An 18296-nucleotide genomic window follows, 5' to 3' on the forward strand; every position below is an offset into this window, starting at 1 on the left:
GACCATTTCAATGATATGTAATTGCTCATATTTGTCCATGATGATTGAGTAATATTACTAGACGAAAAAGTATTATAATATACAGGAGATAATGTCCTCATAAATCATTGGATACCAGACCTTACCTGAGTTCATCCAGCTGCAATACCAACTGCAAACAAGTCACAGCGACATGTTCTACTGAAGAAGGCTTTTTCACTTTTGGGAGCTTTGTTATACAACTGGGCAATTTTTTTAATCAAGAATAAAAAGTAACGATCAGTAACACTTCTTTGTCAAAGCAGCAAAAAGCACCAGATTTGAATAGAGATTACAATACTGATTTTCTTCATTTTTAGTTAAACCCATTCCTAGTTATCTACTCAACACAGAATTACCATACAACAGAATTTTAATTAGATAATAGCTTCCCTTTCAGGTTTCTGTTCAATCAAGGAAGTGCTTCAACCAAAGAATGTTTTATTTAAACAGAAAGATGTGCAATGTCTGCTGAGCTGAAGCATATGTACATTTTGCAGATGGCATATCCAAAATGGCTCTCACAATCTACACAGTCCCCACCATCTGATGTGTTGCTCCTCATCCTTTGCAAGGTCCCATCTGGCTTCAGATTTCTTTTCATCTAGATGGAGCAATTTTTAAAAGAACGGTTTTGCCAGATTTAATCCATGCCATTATAAAAAAAATTCCTCTCCATCCAGGAGACCGTAACAGGTTTATGTGGAACTTGGCTGGAATAATCCAATTTGGGGGGAGGGGGGGGGGGGAAGAAGACGTACCTTATAGCCAATATCAAAACTTTCTATACCTGTCATTTCCATATCAACATTTCTGTAATCAGATTTAAGATGCGTTGTATTGATTTTGTAGAAGAGGGAAAAATCCAAAAAGGGTTTTTTTCTCTTTTTTTTAATGATAAATTGAGTTCGGAGCCTTATAGGTCTTACGGATTTCAGCGGTAAAACACCCATTCCGCCTATCTCTGAAACTCCCCTCTTCCTGCTTCTACTGGACTGTGCCCATGGCTGGTTTAGATCTACTGAATATAATGTAACTATGGTTTATTTCAGAAATCAGGTCAACTCCTGCTTTGCTAAGCAAGGAAAAGCAATGAGTTCACTCAGTTGGTACCCTCCCCATCTGAACATACCTTTCTTTCACTCTTGCTGTGAAGTGAAGTGCCATGTAAGCTGTGGGATGCAGTGCTGGGTGTCTGAGCAGAACTCACCAGTACTGAGCATTAGGAGGAAGGGTAGTAATTCACACACCCCTTATATACACACACAGCAGGCATTTTCGTAGCTCTAACCAGTGTAAGGGAGTGGTAGTGGAGAGAAAGGAAGGCTCAGCAGGTCAGCAGCTAGGTGAACCTGTAGTTTAGCTGTACATGAGCAAAGAGCAGGTTTACTTTAAGCTACAGAATGGACTTTGCTTGTAATGATGCTTAAAGTAACAGTTTCAAAGGATGCATAGTTTGCTTGTAACTTTATAGAATATTTTGCTTACTGCTATTTTTGTACATTTGGTTTGTGGTTTGCCATGGAGTAAAGCTGGGAAATAAATTGGCCAGTCATTTGAAAGCAATTAGTTACCTGCACACCTGGAACTAGCAAATTCAAAATCTTTTACACTATTGCTGGAAAATATCTATCTACCCCGGTACTCACAATCAACCTGCCACAAACCTAGGCAATTGATTTATAAATGCTTAAAGTGTTACTAAACCCACAACAGTATAATTAGTCTGTATATGCAGTAAAGTATGTTTGAGATACCCACTGTGGAACCTAAGGGGTTAATCCTCTGCATTGTGTAAAAAGGCAGTTTGATGTTGACTTCTCTGATCCTCCCCTTCCTCCAGTGTCTCCCTCTTATCTCCTGATAACACATCTTGTGGAGACACTGCACATGCTCAATTTGCTGTGTATTGCTTGAGAGGTTTTTGTTTTTTTTCTTGGGAGAGTGCATATGATCAGCACAGGGCCAATCAACACTGCCCAGACAGAGGTCAAGGGTTCTGCATCCTCCTAAACAAAACTCATCATACAAGCTCTAACCAGTGCTCTGCTGAACACCAATAGAAGTCACAAGACTGCTCTAACTGTTGATGAGAAAAAGGTATTTAGCAGTTTATATTTACAAAAAAAATTGCATTTCCATGTTCTGTGTACTGTGAGAGAGCAGATATAGTGCATCCAGAGTCCTAGGTTTAGTAACACTTTAAATTATATCAATAAGATCTGTTTGGATAAATGAATGGAAAGTTTAACTATGCCCTATTCTAAAACATTCTATTGGCCCTTTCATGTGATAGGCAATTTCACTGATCACTTTGAAAGCTTAGGGCTCTTTCACACCATGAACGTGGTTCCACTTTCGCTGTGATCGCCTAGGCAAATCGGAAGTTGTCCTCCCTCCCTCCCCACAGTCTTCTGGGACACATGACAGGTTGCAGAAGACTACAGGGCCATTGACAAAGCGCAGCACTTCTCACAGCCGCAAACTGTCACAGCCGGCTGAAGATCCCGGCACCAGGGAGAGAAGACAGCCAGTGAAACCAGCAGTGGGGAAGACACCGCTGGACCGAGGGACAGGTAAGTGGCTGTATTTTAAAAGTCAGCAGCTACAGTTTTTGTAGCTGCTGCCTTTTTTTTTTTTCTCCGCTCTCTTTCTCTCAGGAGAAACTCTGCTTTAAGCTCTAATTCATCGTAGGCTTAGTTAGGATTTCCCAGGTTTGTGCTGGTTCACCTTAAACACTTCTCAAAATTCTCAGCCAGGTATTGACAGAATACAATTTGCTTTGTAATTTACAAATGACTGGAGAGGTAGTCATTGCCTACAACTGCCAAACATTAAAATCAACAAAATGTGGATTGCAAGGACCCTAGAAATGGCATGGTATTAAAACTGGCAAAACTGTAAATAGCACATAGAGAGAAAAAAAAAAAAAAGACAAGACTGTATTAACAAACAAATGTAAAAATAAAACCAGATCCTTCCTTGACAGTGTTATAAAAAATAAGGACATACTGTTTTACCTCTTTCACTATCAGAAAGGCCGCAACAAGTTGCAAGGAAAGGAGTTGCTGGCCTGTCAGGCAATGAAAGGTCCTTCTTGGAGGAGTTTTAATAATCCTGGGACTGATAGCCCTGTGAGCCAGCCTCATAGGCATCCATAGGAGGCTGTTGATAGCCAGCAGAAGGGTCTAGATCCTCATTGCTGGCATAAGGGGGGTAAGGAGGCCCTTGATCTTGGCTTGGGTCCATGTAGTCCTGAGAGAACAGTGCCGAATCTGAGCCCAGACTGTAGCGTTGGTAGGCCAGTACAGCTTGTCCCGCCTTGGATCGTTGATGAAGGATTAAGGGGTTAAGGAACGGGAACAACATAAGGTTTGGGCCAATAGAAAAAAAAAAAAAATTGGGAAAGATGGAGGGGACATAAAAAAAAAAAAAAAAAAAGGGGAGAGAAAAAAGACAGACACCCATCACCATGGTTAGTAAGTGTTAAAAACAGCAGTCTCTAGGATCCTACACTTTTACTGACTGGACCCCATTACATATATCTTTAACTTTATATTAAAATGGTTAGCTTAAAAGTTTTTAATAACTTAAAAGAAAGCATCAGTTGCACTTTACTAATGAAATGCAGGCTCCATAAACCCTACAAATATTTTATTTACTGTACTCGTGTGCTGCAGTAAGGGCTAAAATGCCCTGTACTGGCAGCATGCTGAGATCTGGACTGCTGCTCAACACAGTAGGGTGGGCCAAGTCTCCAGCAGGCCAATATGCCCCCAGAACATGAGTGCTGCTGAGTGCAATGTTATGCAGTTTGCATGTCAGACCACTGGAGACTGTTGGCCAGCAGTCTGGATCTCCAGCATGCTGCCAGCACAAGTCATTTTAGTCTTCACTGTAGTACATTATAGGGAAAAAAAATGCAAGATTTTTGCACCCTGACTGCATTGCAATATAAAAAAAAATGAAGCTTTAAAGAGCCCTTTCATATCTGAGCAGTTTAGCACAGCATTACATGATCAAAAAGGAGAAATTAGACAACTTTATTCAAATTTTCCAGTTTAAAACGATATAGTGTCCTCCGCTTGCATATCGTAGTTTGGGTGTACATAACAGAGTGCAGCGATAGTCCATCAAAAACCATCTCCTCACTGCACTTAAACTACTTTGAAAGCCATGGATCTTTAGACCTGCAGTTTTTCTGCAGAGATATAAATGAGTCCGGAAACAAACTTTAAAAGGATAAGTTCACCTTTTAACAAAAAAAAAAAAAAATAAAATGCACTTTTTTTTTACCTACAAAAATGTGCATTATTTTTTGTTTCTGGAGCCTCTAAAGCATTGCCATGCGGGTTGCTTTTTGGCCTATCAGTGTATCTGCTTGCTCGTACATCCTGTATGAAGAAGCAGATAATTATAATTATTATTCAGGATTTATATAGTGCCAGTAGTTTGCTCAGCACTTTACAATATAAAAGGGAGACAATACAGCAACGATACAGTTCAATACAAGAGGGTTAGGAGGGCCCTGCTCCTTGGATACTTGATAAGTACATCTACCAAAAACCTCAAGGTCCCTAAAGATATTATGATTAGGGACTCCCAGAATACTAATATAACTCCAAAAAAGAAAAAAATTTGTTGTGGACTCAATCAGGAAATGTGGGTTTTCATAATATCCATCAAACAAATCATTAATGGGTGGTAAGAGTTATATAATCATATAAAATTTCTTTTATACATACAAAAAAGATAAAAACCGCACATATACAATAATATAAAAAAAAACTCCATGAACCTCCAGCAATTCACATAAGAGGGGTTTTTTTGATGCCATATATCCTGTAGACAAAAATTAATTGTGCAGTCATTAACCACTTTTGAGCCTATCCAATTTGATGTATTTTGAATTTATCAGTCGGCCAGTTGGACTTGTCTAGATGGATCCATTTTAGAAAGTCGAATGCCCCTTGCGGAATGCAACTTGGTGCATGACAAAAAATAAAAAGATAAAAAAGAAAACAATGTGTAGTCCAGGAGGAGGAATATGGGTATTTTATTATAAAATATACTTTGTTTCCATACTAAACCTCCCTCATATACTATGTGTGGATATATAAACAATATCCCAATGAAAGATTTATATTTTTGGGAGTCCCAAAAGATGCCAGAGCCTTTCCAAATAGGTGTGGTCCAGAGGAGGAAACCAAAAATGACACAAAATATCCTACACCTCCCTCAGACGTCTGATGTAAGTGTCATCCTGGGGAGGATTGAGGTAATATATGAATAACCTTCCTCACACAACAATGCATCAAACAGTATTAATCCAGGCTAAATATTTCCAAGCCATTCAATACCCCATGGCAGATGAAGAAGTCGATACATAATGGCCACAGTCCCTCCACAATGTTAGGGATATAAATGGTAGGAGCTATATTGTGGTTAAGTGGGTATAAATATACTTATTCAAGAGTGAATCGCAATGCTGTGAGATCAAGAGAGGTAAGAAGCCATCCTGACTGGTTTCGTCAGGATACTTACTGACAGGAAAGCGCAATGATCTAACACGGCGCTGTGGAGTGCCGTGGTAGTTCATTCAGAACTACAAGCAGACAGCCACAAAGCCTGTCTGGACCTGTAGTTTTCCCATTCATACAATACTGTGAACGAGAGTTTTTATTTTTTCCTTTAAATTGTGATGGCTAGCGGGGAGGAGAAGATGCCCCACTAGCCGTCACAATGGGGATGTTGCATGTTCCATCCCGAATATGGGTGTAACATAAGGTGAACTTACCCTTTAACTGCTGGAACATGAGTAACTAAAGCTAGTCCTATACTAACCTGTATGTAATGGTATATTTTAAAGTTGGAAAAACTGGAAAAAAAAAAAAAACACCACACAAAATAGCTAAGATTTTCAAATAGTCGTTTTACTAGTAACATTTTTATTGCAGTGTACCGACTTATGTATATAAACTTGTAGTCAAAACAAGCAGACAAATATCTGGTCACAGAGTATAAATAAGCAATTCAAAAAACAGTCAGATCGGTAAATACTAAAACTGACGTGCTATTAGTATAACACATTATTAAACAATACTCTGCAAAGCACATTTCTATCCATATCATATTAGTGACGTTTAAAAGGCTTTGGCAAGCAGCAGACAGTATATGACAATGGGACCTGAGTATATAGAAAGGCACATTAAATTTGGCAGTTGTAACAGTTTGGCAACACAGAACTTGGCACTCAGACTACAAAGAAATAGAATGGCTTGTTTGCATGTGTGATTAGGGCAGCTCCCTTCCTTGAAAGAAAGCTAACCCCCCGAAAAAAAAAAAAAAAAAATAATTATGCATATAAAATAATTCTATAAAACAATCCATACCAAAATATCTATCAATTATCAAAAAACTCCAGCCAGAACTTTTTTCTGTATGGTGTGGAGATGGCTGGAAAATGGTTTTTAGTTTCTTTTTGGATTGGGAGTCTAATCAGTGAGTGAAGAGATCCTATTCTCAGTTCCTGTCCCAATAAACAGCATCATCAGAATAGGAAATCTCCTTGCTGGGAACAAAGATGGCAGAAGAAACATGGGTATGGCATGGACTGTAACTCTAACCTACTTTACTAAAAAAAACAAACAAAAAAAAAACCAAAACACCTATATCTATCTATATATATATTTTATTAGCCTAGAATTTATCTTGTATTACAACCTCTGATGAGTGAAATGCAGCACATGCCATAACTAATTTCCTTCTGAAAATGCTTATTTCCTGCCAGTCATGTTGGTCCCTCTGACATTACTTTCTACATCACTGACCTGAACAAGTATGCAGATCAGCTCAGTTAGTCATTAACATGCATATTTGATCCTAATTGGCCAGACTAGCTACAGTGTTTGTTTTTAGTTCCATTTGAGCTTAAGAGAAAAAACAAACAGGTTGTCACTGCCATTACAGCGGCCAATTAAAAAAAAACAACAAAAAACCCAAAGTCTAAGCAGTAGTCACATCAGGTTAAAATGACATTACATTTCTATTTTTCTTACGTGTTAGAAGTCTTTAACATTAAAATCTGTTTTTTGTTTCAGTATAAAGCAATTACTGGCCAGATGTGTTGATCCTAGTTTTAGAAAAATAACCATTATACCAATTCTGTAACATATAATGCAAAGCCAAGCCAGAGAAAAAAAATTTCAGCTGATGAAAATATTCTTTTGATAACAAAAATTGGAAAAAAGTGCTGAAATTACCCTGAGCTTACAGAATAGGGGAGGTTAGAGATGGAACGCCTTTAGATTTACATTATGAAGTGGTATGGAGGTGTACCAGTATTTAAGAAGTGGAAAACCATTTAGGTATACAGCATGTCTGCTTTGGAATACAGCTTTCTGAACATCATGAAAGGAAATCTATGCTGAGGGAAATCTGTAGGCTACCAATGCGGACTGTTTGTTGCCTGGCTCTGTGCTTTCCAAGTCATGTGTTTTAAATAGGTTCACAGACCTGGGAAGTTAGAAGTCAAATTAGAGCTTATCTGCATATTTGTTTAATGATAGAGTCATAGAAAATACTAAAACCGTAAAATCAGAGACAGCCAATGAACTAGCATTTTCAGAAAGATGTCAGAAATTAAAGACTCCATATTTGATTTGTACAGGCTTACTTAAATAAGCTGCATCACTTTGAATATTATTAACATGTTCTGTTCATTGAGTGACAAAGTGCTGCATGTACTTTGATAGCACATAGGAAGATGGGACTGACAGAGTACCCTTCCTCCCTCCATGGCCATTCGACCACATAGCTAGTAATGAAAAGGCCAAATTTCATTGATGGCACTCTTCTCTGTCTCCTGATCCCACACTTTCCTACAAACCTCATGAGACACTTGTCTGGGGAAAGTGCTTGGAGATGGATAACATGTCATCAAAGCTTCTGTTTCCTTACTAACTGCATGGTTGGATTGCCATGGAGGGAGGAGGGACGCCTTGTCCAACCTCACAGCTAGTCTTAGACAGCACAAAAGGAACATGGGACAAAAAGTACAACATGCACTTTGTCCCCTAGGAAACAGAACACAATAATAAAAATTTAGATGAGACTACTTTAAAAAGCAAACCTTTACTGAGCAAAATAAGAGGTTGCCACGGTTAGCCATCTTGGACTAGTGTGGCAACCAGGCAAATGGCATTCTAATGACTTCAATACTTTCTTGATCAAGGACAGACATGGTCAGAAGAAGCATGCAGCAAGTAAAGTCATAGCCAAGTCATAGCTCCCGGTCTACATACTAGTCCCACGTTATGATCGAAATAGCATTGAAGTCATTAGATCAAAGTGACAGCAAGACAACTAGCTTTTTAAAATGAGCAGGTCATCAATAAGACTTTAGAGGTTTCCTTAACAAAATGGGAATGGCACCAGTAACCTCATTAAGACTTATTTAAAAGTATAGTGTGGTCAGCACATTGTGCTGTAATCCAGGGCAGCACATGCTCTAAAATGAGCAAATGCATTTGTAAAATGAAAAGCATGCAACTAAAGTATAACTAAAGACAATTTTTGATACAGTGAAGGGGGGGGGGGGTGATTATATTCACTGTGCTTTGTTTTTGCTATCTATGGGGGGATTCCCCTTCGCTTCCTGTTCCATACCCCAAAAACAAGAAGCAGGAAGAAATCCCTGATCAGCACTAGGGTAGCTGAAACTAGTTCACCTATTAGACCCATGGAGATCCCATCTATTCCTGTTCTGGTGACACCTCAAAATTTGGGATTTTCCTTCACTTTCACGCTCAGTGATAGCAGAATAAATAGAGAGAGTAGATATCCCTAAAAGGGGACACAGACAGCAATAAAAACCTACAGGTGTTCTAAACCCTCTCCACCCTCACCCTACCTTTATTAATAATTTAAAAAAAGCCTTTAGTTCTACATTGAATAAACCAAAATATGCTGAATGTGCTCACTAAAGATCCCAGATTTTTCCTTTCTTTAGCACCTACATGTGTGAAAAAACCTTTACGCAACAAGGCACCAAGCACAATGATGTTGGCATAAATGACCCTAACTTAAAATTGTCTGAAAACACTGAAATACATTTGGACGGAGCAGTTTAAGGCACAATGAACTTTAGTGTGTTAATGAAATGTTAAGGAAAGGGCTGAGGGTTAGAAGGGAAGAGTCTGCTGTATTCTTCCTGGAATGTAATTTCCTTCAGATGCTGGAGCCTCAACACTGCTAGGAAGGCCTGTGGAAGGGATAAAGTTATCATAATGTGAGATTTCTCTCTTTACAGCACTCTCTCACAGCAGGGTCCCAACACTAAGTGGGAAATATGAACAAACGTGTGTAAGCACAGAAAGTTATACTTCTGCTGGATCACATCAACTCTGACACTCCACAGTAAAATAGTAATTGGATGGAACCATGCTAAAATGGTCAACTATCTTACAGTGCAGACTTCTCATCGGAGAATGTTCATTAACCTTTCAGCTTATGCAAATACCATATAAATAGACTAAACCTTTTAGTGTGCATCAATGGGTATGTAAAGAGCACATAGGATGACATTGTCAACTGGGATTACTTGATGGACATCAGTTGCAAGGCCCTCAAAGCTGATGAAATTCTCAAGAACAAGGAAACAGGACAGAAATTCTGGAGCGGCCATTTCAGACTGGCTTTCGAGGATGTTTGTGTCTGGGCTCTAATTTTTCACTACTGAGTAATTGACCTACAGCAACAAATGTAAGTTCAGAGATCAATATTTTGGGCTACCCAGGTTTTCTTTCTTCTGACCAAATTTGTAAGAGTTGCATTGTGAACTTCAGTTTCAACCTTATTGACCATGTAACATGTGCAAACAAGGAAAGAATTATTAAGGCATCTTCATAAAGAAGTCAATGGCATCTTGCATATTTCATTCCTAAAAGGTTCTCTTTAGCTTGGGTTTTGGTAAGAAGCAATGCTGTTTGTAGAGAGGTAACCAGCAAAAATTCAGCTTTAGGGGTCATAAGGACCATTTATAGTCAACAATTAATAATCACAGGAAACTGCAGTGTTTACTCCACACTGCACCTGGATTTTTTTAAAGTCATTCATAAACTGCAGAGTGTTGTCCAGAGATCGCAGTGTCTTTCAACGTATTTTCTGCACAGAGCTGCAAAGACTATACTTTGATAGGAGAGTTAAGTCACACAACTGACAGTCACTGGGAGTGGAGTGACGCTGGCAGACAAAGGCAGCATAGATTATCTCAGGGAACAGTAGTGATCAAGGTAGGCTCTCCAACCTATACTATCATCAATAATCCACCACAAGAACAGGTAGATGGCAGACATCCTCTTACTGCCATAGACATGGGTTTTGTAAATATGTTAATGAAGACCAGAATATCCTACAATGGGACTATCATATGATCTGACAGAAAACCACAAACCATCATCTACAGGTAACTCAAGGCCAATTTTGTTTATTCCAGCATTACTAGGTTCGGTTGGTCTATTAGATCTACATGGAAAACCAATTCTTCCCTCAGCTGTCCATTTACAATAAAAGATAGTCAAGTTGGTAGACAACATTATAAACATAATTGCTTGGGTTGTCTGGGTGTTCATGTGTACAAGTGTATGACTTAGGAAAGCAGAGAGGGGAAGTCACATGCAGAAAAACTGCAAAGCTGTCCAATTTCGCTCTGCCCCAGATATAGAATGCTAGTGCCTGCAGGTGGCTTGAACCATTAAATCATCACCAGGCTAGTAGAACATTGATTTGGGACTATCTCAGCCTGATTCATCCATTTTATACTTACTTTTGTAGAAATGGAAAACATTTGTAAGCAACTTTTATCTACCATTGTCAAGACCGCATATTGTAAATGTTCTTCTCTTGACCACTGATTGCTAGGAAATTCAACGTAAAACATTGTCCGATGTTTGTTCACTGCACTAGTTCAGAGAATGACTTAAGGGTTTGTGCACATGACGACAGCCTTTTACTTTAGATTTTTTTCTTTTTAGAACCATGCAAGTTCTGGTTACTGTTTTAAATGTCACCAAAATGACACTTTGCAACATTTGTCGCACCTGATGCCAGACTTCAACTAGTGTCAGATTTATTTAATCTGTCGCCATACAGGAGGGCAGCACTGAAGCAAGAGAGTGTAAATTCTGGATACTTCTGGCTGATGTCATTTACCAAATATAGCCATTGACATCACGCTCTCTTTCCCCAAATTTACTGAACTGTGAAAGTGACAATTCATTTGTCTTTCTCACCATAGTAGCTTGCTATGCAGTGTACTGTGCCTCAGCATGCTGCTTAAAAAAAAAACAAAAAAAAAAAAAAAACAGGGTACTACATGTCTCACCTTTTTTCAAGCACACACTATTGTGTCTGAATTTAACTAAAAATTGCCTTCTCTGTATGTTTGGACTGCATTGGACAAGGCTACCTAGTGCAGCCTAATGCGTATGGTGAGAACAGAACAGGTCCTCAAACTGATGAAGAAAGACAGTAAAGCACTTTTTGAAGGAAAGGTCAGCAATGACAGCTTTCTTATTTCTGGAAGGTTAAGTCCTGGTTCCAGCCCAAAAAAATAAATACAATTAGTTGGGAAAGGGTACAACCTCTGTCTAGTTTATATTGGTATCCTTGTCTCTTTTGGGGAGGTTTCCTTTCACTTTACCTCAGGATGGGACAAAAATAAACAGCGATGAAAGGCCAGAACATTTGAAAGTATTTTGTGCCTTCTCCTAGTGACAACTACACATCCCATTTCTTGTGTGGGTGTCACAGGGATGGGAAAGGAAGAAAATCTTCCCTATGGGCTCACATACTAAGGCTCTGAAAGGATCCACCTATAAGCCTGGACCGGCACCTGGCTAAACCTCTCAGTGATCCGCTGAGAGCCTGAGTCAGCTGCTCTCTTCCCTTCCACAGCCCAGCGCTCCAATGAGTGCTGGAGAGACAGAGCAGAAAGCCAGTGACTGACTGACTGTCACCAGCTCTCTGTTCACGGAACACTGAGAAGTGAGTGATCAGCGGTCTTTGATTGCTCAGTTCTCAGTCTTCGAGCAGGCGAGGGACAGATGCTGCATCCACCTAGGCGAGTATAATTTTTGTTTTATAGGTAACCAATACTTCTTTTAGGTGTTAGGTTATGCTTTACAGTTATGATTAAAGTGAAACAAAACCTATCCATTTAATAGTTTCCCAAAACAATTACATTCAAGGCATTCCATCAATGATCACTTTAAAATGGTTGCTTGTGCTCTCAGCCAAGCTATGAAATGGCGGGTATCATAACCAACAACATGTGCAACGCCACGGCCACTGCAGATCAAAGAGGCTAAGAGGGCAGATTCCTTGGTTGTAAAGGATAGGAGGGTCTGGTTTCACTTTACGTGTTATTTTTATGGTTTGGTAACAGTGAGGTTATGTCTAACTTTATGTTAATAGTAAAGTTAATTTTCCAGGTGTGGTTAAAAGCTGAAGTTTAGGAAATCAGCTAGGTACTAATAAAAAAAGGTACCTCTTATGAGGTGTGCCCCACTGGTGGCTGCGACTTCCATCTTGAGAAGTGTTATTTACATGCAGCCTCTGACAGTAATGTCAGCACTAAAGATTCAGGAGGTGAAACCTGACATTCATGGCTGAAGCACAGTGATCACTAGGGGTTGTTCACTGTGCAGCTCCTCCATTCAGAAAAAATCTTTTACTCCTAAGAACACAATGGATTCTGTAATTAGACAAGGGAAGATTGATGCTAAAATGCCTCTTGTCTAATCACAGAAAGCCTTGTATTCTTTGAAAGAATACAAAATGTTCTTTGAACAGTGGAGCTGCTCAGCGAACAACCTGGTGTGATCACTGTGCTCGAGCCTCGACTGCAGGTTTCACTATCAGAACTTAAGCAGTGAGATCAACCTTTTCAAGAAATAGCAACAGCCATCAGTGTGGCACAAAAAACTAAAATAATATGGTTGCATAAGTGTGCACACCCTTAAACTAATACTTTGTTGAAGCACCTTTTGATTTTATTCCAGCACTCAGTCTTTTTGGGTATGAGTCTATCAGCATGACACATCATGACTTGGCAATATTTGCCCACTCTTCCTTGCAAAAACACTCCAAATCTGTCAGATTGCGAGGGCATCTCCTGCGCACAGCCCTCTTCAGATCACCCAACAGATTTTCGATCAGATTCAGGTCTGGGCTCTGGCTGGGCTATTCCAAAAAACTTTAATCTTCTTCTGGTGAAGCCATTCCTTTGTTGATTTGGATGTATGCTTTGGGTCATTGTCATGCTGAAAGATGAAGTTCCCCTTCATGTTCAGCTTTCTAGCAGAAGCCTGAAGGTTTTGTGCCAATATTGACTGGTATTTGGAACTGTTCATAATTCCCTCTACCTTGACTAAGGCCCCAGTTCCAGAAAAACAGCCCCAAAAGCATGATGCTGCCACCACCATGCTTCACTGAGGGTATGGTGTTCTTTTGGTGATGTGCAGTGTTTTTGCGCCAAACGTATCATTTGGAATTATGACCAAAAATTTCAACCTTGGTTTCATCAGACCATAACACATTTTCCCACATGCTTTTGGGGGACTTCAGATATATTTTTGCAAAAGATTTAACTGAGCTTGGATGTTTTTCTTTGTAACAAAAAGGCTTCCGTCTTGCCACTCTACCCCATAGCTCAGATATATGAAGAATACGGGAGATTGTTGTCACATGTACCACACAGCCAGTACTTGCCAGATATTCCTGCAGCTCCTTTAATGTTGCTGTAGGCCTCTTGGAAGCCTCCCAGACCAGTTTTTTTTTCTTCAATTTTGGAGGGACATCCAGTTCTTGGTAATGTCACTGTTGCGCCATATTTTCTCCACTTCATGACGGTCTTCACTGTGTTCCATGGTATATCTAATGCCTTGGAAATTCTTTTGCACCCTTCTCCTGACTGATACCTTTTAACAATGAGATCCCTCTGATGCTTTGGAAGCCCTCTGCAGACAATAGTTTTCGCTGTAGGATACGACTAAGTGTGCACACTTATGCAACCACATTATTTTAGTTTTTTTTTTTTTTAGGTTTACTCCCCCCCACTCCAAAAAAAAAAAGATTTCAGTTAATTTTTCAACTGAGTTATACAGTGTGTATTAGGTCACATTCTCCACTTCATGACGGTCTTCACTGTGTTCCATGGTATATCTAATGCCTTGGAAATTCTTTTGCACCCTTCTCCTGACTGATACCTTTTAACAATGAGATCCCTCTGATGCTTTGGAAGCCCTCTGCAGACAATAGTTTTCGCTGTAGGATACGACTAAGTGTGCACACTTATGCAACCACATTATTTTAGTTTTTTTTTTTTTTAGGTTTACTCCCCCCCACTCCAAAAAAAAAAGATTTCAGTTAATTTTTCAACTGAGTTATACAGTGTGTATTAGGTCACATTAAAGGATTAAAAGGTGGAAAAAGTCCTTAAATTATTTATCTTAGTCTTTTTTTTTTTTACATCAGAGAAACCAGACATTTTAACAGGGGTGTGTAGACTTTATTTTCCACTGCAGTATCCCCCCCCCAAATACTTACCCAAGTCCAGCACTGCTCTTTCCTCACTGGACATGGAGACAGCAGCGGGAGCCATTAGCTCCTGCCAATCAAATCAAGTGAGAAGGGAGCAGCCCGAGCCGCTCTGTGTGTCTCTGGACACACCTCCAGACTCTGCAGCAAGCTCATAGTATCTGCCCACATAGCAAGCGGCTTGATGGTGGCAGACACAGAGGAGGAGGAGCACACATCGTGGGCAAGGGGACCCAGGAGAGGAGGTCTGGCCCGCTATGTGCAACACCATTAAATAACATTTTTTTATTTTAATTTAAAAAAAATTAAACTTTAGTAACACTTTAATTTAGAGAGTTTAGGTGTTAGGGTTCAGGTGAGGGTAAAATTATAGGAGAGGGTAAACCCATGGCTGGTGTAGGAGACACTTTTTTAAACCATATTTTGGTACTAAAATGCCTACACTGAGAACCAATTGGCACTTCGTTCTTTGCACAAACAGCCATACTGAAAAAAATTACATATCCGTGCAAGCATAGTTTATAAAAAGAAAAAAAAAAAAAAAACACCTTTACAAAAAAGGATGATGAAAATTAAGTTTTAAGTCTTTATTCCTCCCTATGACTGAACAAATACGTCCATGTGCACATACCCTTAGACAGACTTGAACCCCACAGTAATTAACCGCTTCACGCCTAAGGGTAAAACAAATCTTAAAGCCCAGGGGGGCGGGCTTCACAGTGACTGATCACTGTAATATCCAATCAGAGGCTTTCACAGTGATCATGTGACCCGGAATCAGGAGTTCCAGGTCCCGATCGTTAGCACAAAGACTGGGTTGTCAGTGAAAACCCCGAGTTTTGTTCCGAGAGTGCGCTGCACTCCCAGCACAATGATAGGTATGCAAGTTAACGACCTCATGGAAAAAAGCCCAGTCCAGTGGGGCTGCCAATTTGAGTACACTCGGTGCCAAGGGGTTAAAGATCCTTACAGGATGATTCAGGAAAAAACTGTATAAATTAAGCAAGACACTGAAGTTCAAAGAAGCAGCCAATCAGGTTTCACCCTTAATTTTATGTAAACATTAAATAAATCTATTGGTTGCCATGGCAAAAACTCCAGTTGCTCCAGTTTTCATGAATCTTCCTTACACATGGTGTTCTAAAACATATTATAGCTTATCTAAGCTCTTTTTGCTTAGTTAGTTTTCAAGAAGGCCTGAGAAATGGCATGCTACATGTAAAAGGTGAGAAAGTGTGAGAGCTGGCCTGAAATTTTTATTAGGTATACCTTTACTAGATGAAGTAAATGACAATAATAATGTTCATGATCTAAACAAGGAGCGATACGATCATTTATAAGGCTGACTTCTTGAAGGACACTTCTAACTCTCCCTAGCCTGAAAAAAAAATAAAAAAATGCTGACAATATATATGCAAAGATCTGCTGCTCACTCAGCAACAAAGGAAATTCTGTATGACATATTTAACAGTGCTACTCACCCAGGTGAAGATGGAGAAGAATGAAAAAGCAATGGCTGCACGTGCTGCATCTGCACCTTCATTCATTGGATTGTGTTCTTGTTTCGACACCTGCCACTGGTTGGCTAAAAAGCAGAAACCAACAAACCAGAAGAAGGACCACAAACCTACAGCAAGGATAACACAGTTTGGGTTAAAAACTGCATTATGACTTATTTGGCATGTAGACTTTTCTTTCACCATGTAAAATACATAATCTAAGCGATTACCCATGGTAACACTGCACACTAGAAGAGATGGCAGAAGAGCATCTAATAAACCCAAAAGCCAAGATGTGTTTTTTTTTTTGTTTTTTGTTTAAATAGAAGAGGAAGAGTTACATTTTCTGTGAGGTTTTACTTAAGTCTGTGATCCACTGGGAGATTTTTCCCACACTCTGTTCCTGTGACATTCATACAAGAAATGGGGGTTGTGAGTGACACCAGTCCAGGAAAGCACAGACAGCAATAAAAGAATGTCAAGTTCTAATGCCTCCCCACCCCACTAATTATGTTTTTGATATGTCTGAGTCCCGGTTGGAGAGATTTCCGATCACATCCTGGACAGAAGGAAGGCTAAATCTCCCCAATAAGGAGTACTATATATCCCTTTAAACCCTTCGCCTTTCACATGGGTTTGTACAAATACAATAGCACCAATGTATTTCATTTGGAAATATAAGCCAACATGTATGCACAACAAAAAGGTCAACCTCCAATACACATCAAACAGACAAAACAGAGAATTATCATTGCATTTACTTTAGTATATTGCAATACTGACTTGCTCTGCAGTTGACAGTCTGCATTAAACAGAATTATTTTAAAGAAATTCAGCACAAGATATGGTACTTGTAATGGCGGTTGCTTGTCTTATTTAAATTTTCCATCCTCTACACCCTCAAACCCCTGCAGCAGTTATTTTCCAGAGCTGCAGGAGTTAATAAGGCAACTGGACCAGTCATGGGCACAAATGAAGCTTGCAGTCTTTGCCTGCCCTTTCCACTCCCTGTACTACAGTTTACATCAAGCAGAATGCAAGGCGGACCTTGCATTCATCTGCCCATCCTCCATTCATTGACCACTTTTCATTGATGGAAGTTATAATACAGCTTCTATGAATGGAGGAGGGGAGCGGAAAGGATGGGCATAGTTCACACTCTCTACAAGTCTCTATGGCAGAACCAGTGGCTGTATTACCCAGGAAACACCAGAAGATCACCATTGTGAGGTTACTGGGGGGAGGGATCATATTTCAACAAAACAAGCAGCCACCAGCACAGGGGACACACTGAACGTATGTACTGTTCCTTGTGCGGATAAATTTACAAAAAACCTTAGGCTTTAATAAGAAGCAATCTGTACATATAAACATGTACTTCCATCTGTGTTCAACAGCCTTAAAGTGTATGTATAGGCCATTTTTTCAGGTTAAAATTAGGCAGGGAAGGGTTAAAAACCACTCTGTTTTTTATGCTGTCCATTTACTTGCTGCCCCAAGGATGCAGCTGGAAGTGAGAAGTAATTTCCCAAAAGTGAGGTTACTCCCCCTTTAAAACAGGTGTTCCCGTTGAAAGATTCAACCTTACCTCTTGCTTGGGTGACAACTTTAAAGTGGAAGTAAAATCATAATTACAAAAAAAAAAAAAAAAAAATGCTGCCAGGCAGGCTGTTAACAGAAGAGACCCTAGAGGCCTCTGTCATATATGTCCCCTCTGCCTGTCAGCGGGTAAATGTGATCTGAACCACATTTAAGGCCGTCTGTGTGTTGCTGTGATGTAACCCCCGCATGGAAGTGATGTCACTGCGGCCTGGCCATGCCGGCAGCTGAAGATACGAAACCCAAAGGAAAACCAAGGTGGACACTGAAACCACTGGCGACCAGGGGGAGCTGTGACAGTGCAGCGCTGGAGGGCTCGGTTTGCAGGCAACTCTGTCATAATATGTAGTGCATACTAGTACATGCCAACTTAAATCTGCAGGGGGCCCTAATTTATTTTATTTTGCTCAGAAGACTTCACTGCCACTTTAAAATTTTGTATTTTACAGTTGTCACCAGGACAAAAACCTGACAAAAGGCTCCATCCCTTTCCTACTCCAGCTAAAAAAAGTTTTACAAATTTAATATACTTTAAAAACAAAATATATGTGCAGCTGACACCCAAATAAAAAAAAAAAAAAA

The 18296-nt window shown here is 39.7% G+C and overlaps 1 protein-coding gene across 2 annotated transcripts in view; it reads right to left on the reverse strand.

Annotated features, from left to right (window-relative positions):
• Window positions 1-442: 442 nt before the first annotated feature.
• SYNGR1 (synaptogyrin 1) overlaps window positions 443-18296 on the reverse strand; it is a 57764-nt gene continuing 39910 nt past the window's right edge. Inside the window, exons 3-4 of one of the 2 annotated variants that reach the window (XM_089674288.1) lie at window positions 16098-16243; window positions 443-3339 (exon numbers count right to left, since the gene is read on the reverse strand). In XM_089674288.1, coding sequence (XP_089530414.1) covers window positions 3127-3339; window positions 16098-16243 — 359 coding nt within the window. In that variant the 3' untranslated portion in view covers window positions 443-3126. Of the gene's footprint in view, window positions 3340-5930; window positions 9281-16097; window positions 16244-18296 lie in introns of those variants that run through there. The other variant, XM_089674289.1, reaches the window with a different exon arrangement.

This window comes from Staurois parvus, unplaced genomic scaffold (assembly GCF_062004578.1).
Source record: "Staurois parvus isolate SC_StPar_1 unplaced genomic scaffold, SC_StPar_1.0 ptg000149l, whole genome shotgun sequence".
Lineage (NCBI taxonomy): Eukaryota > Metazoa > Chordata > Amphibia > Anura > Ranidae > Staurois > Staurois parvus.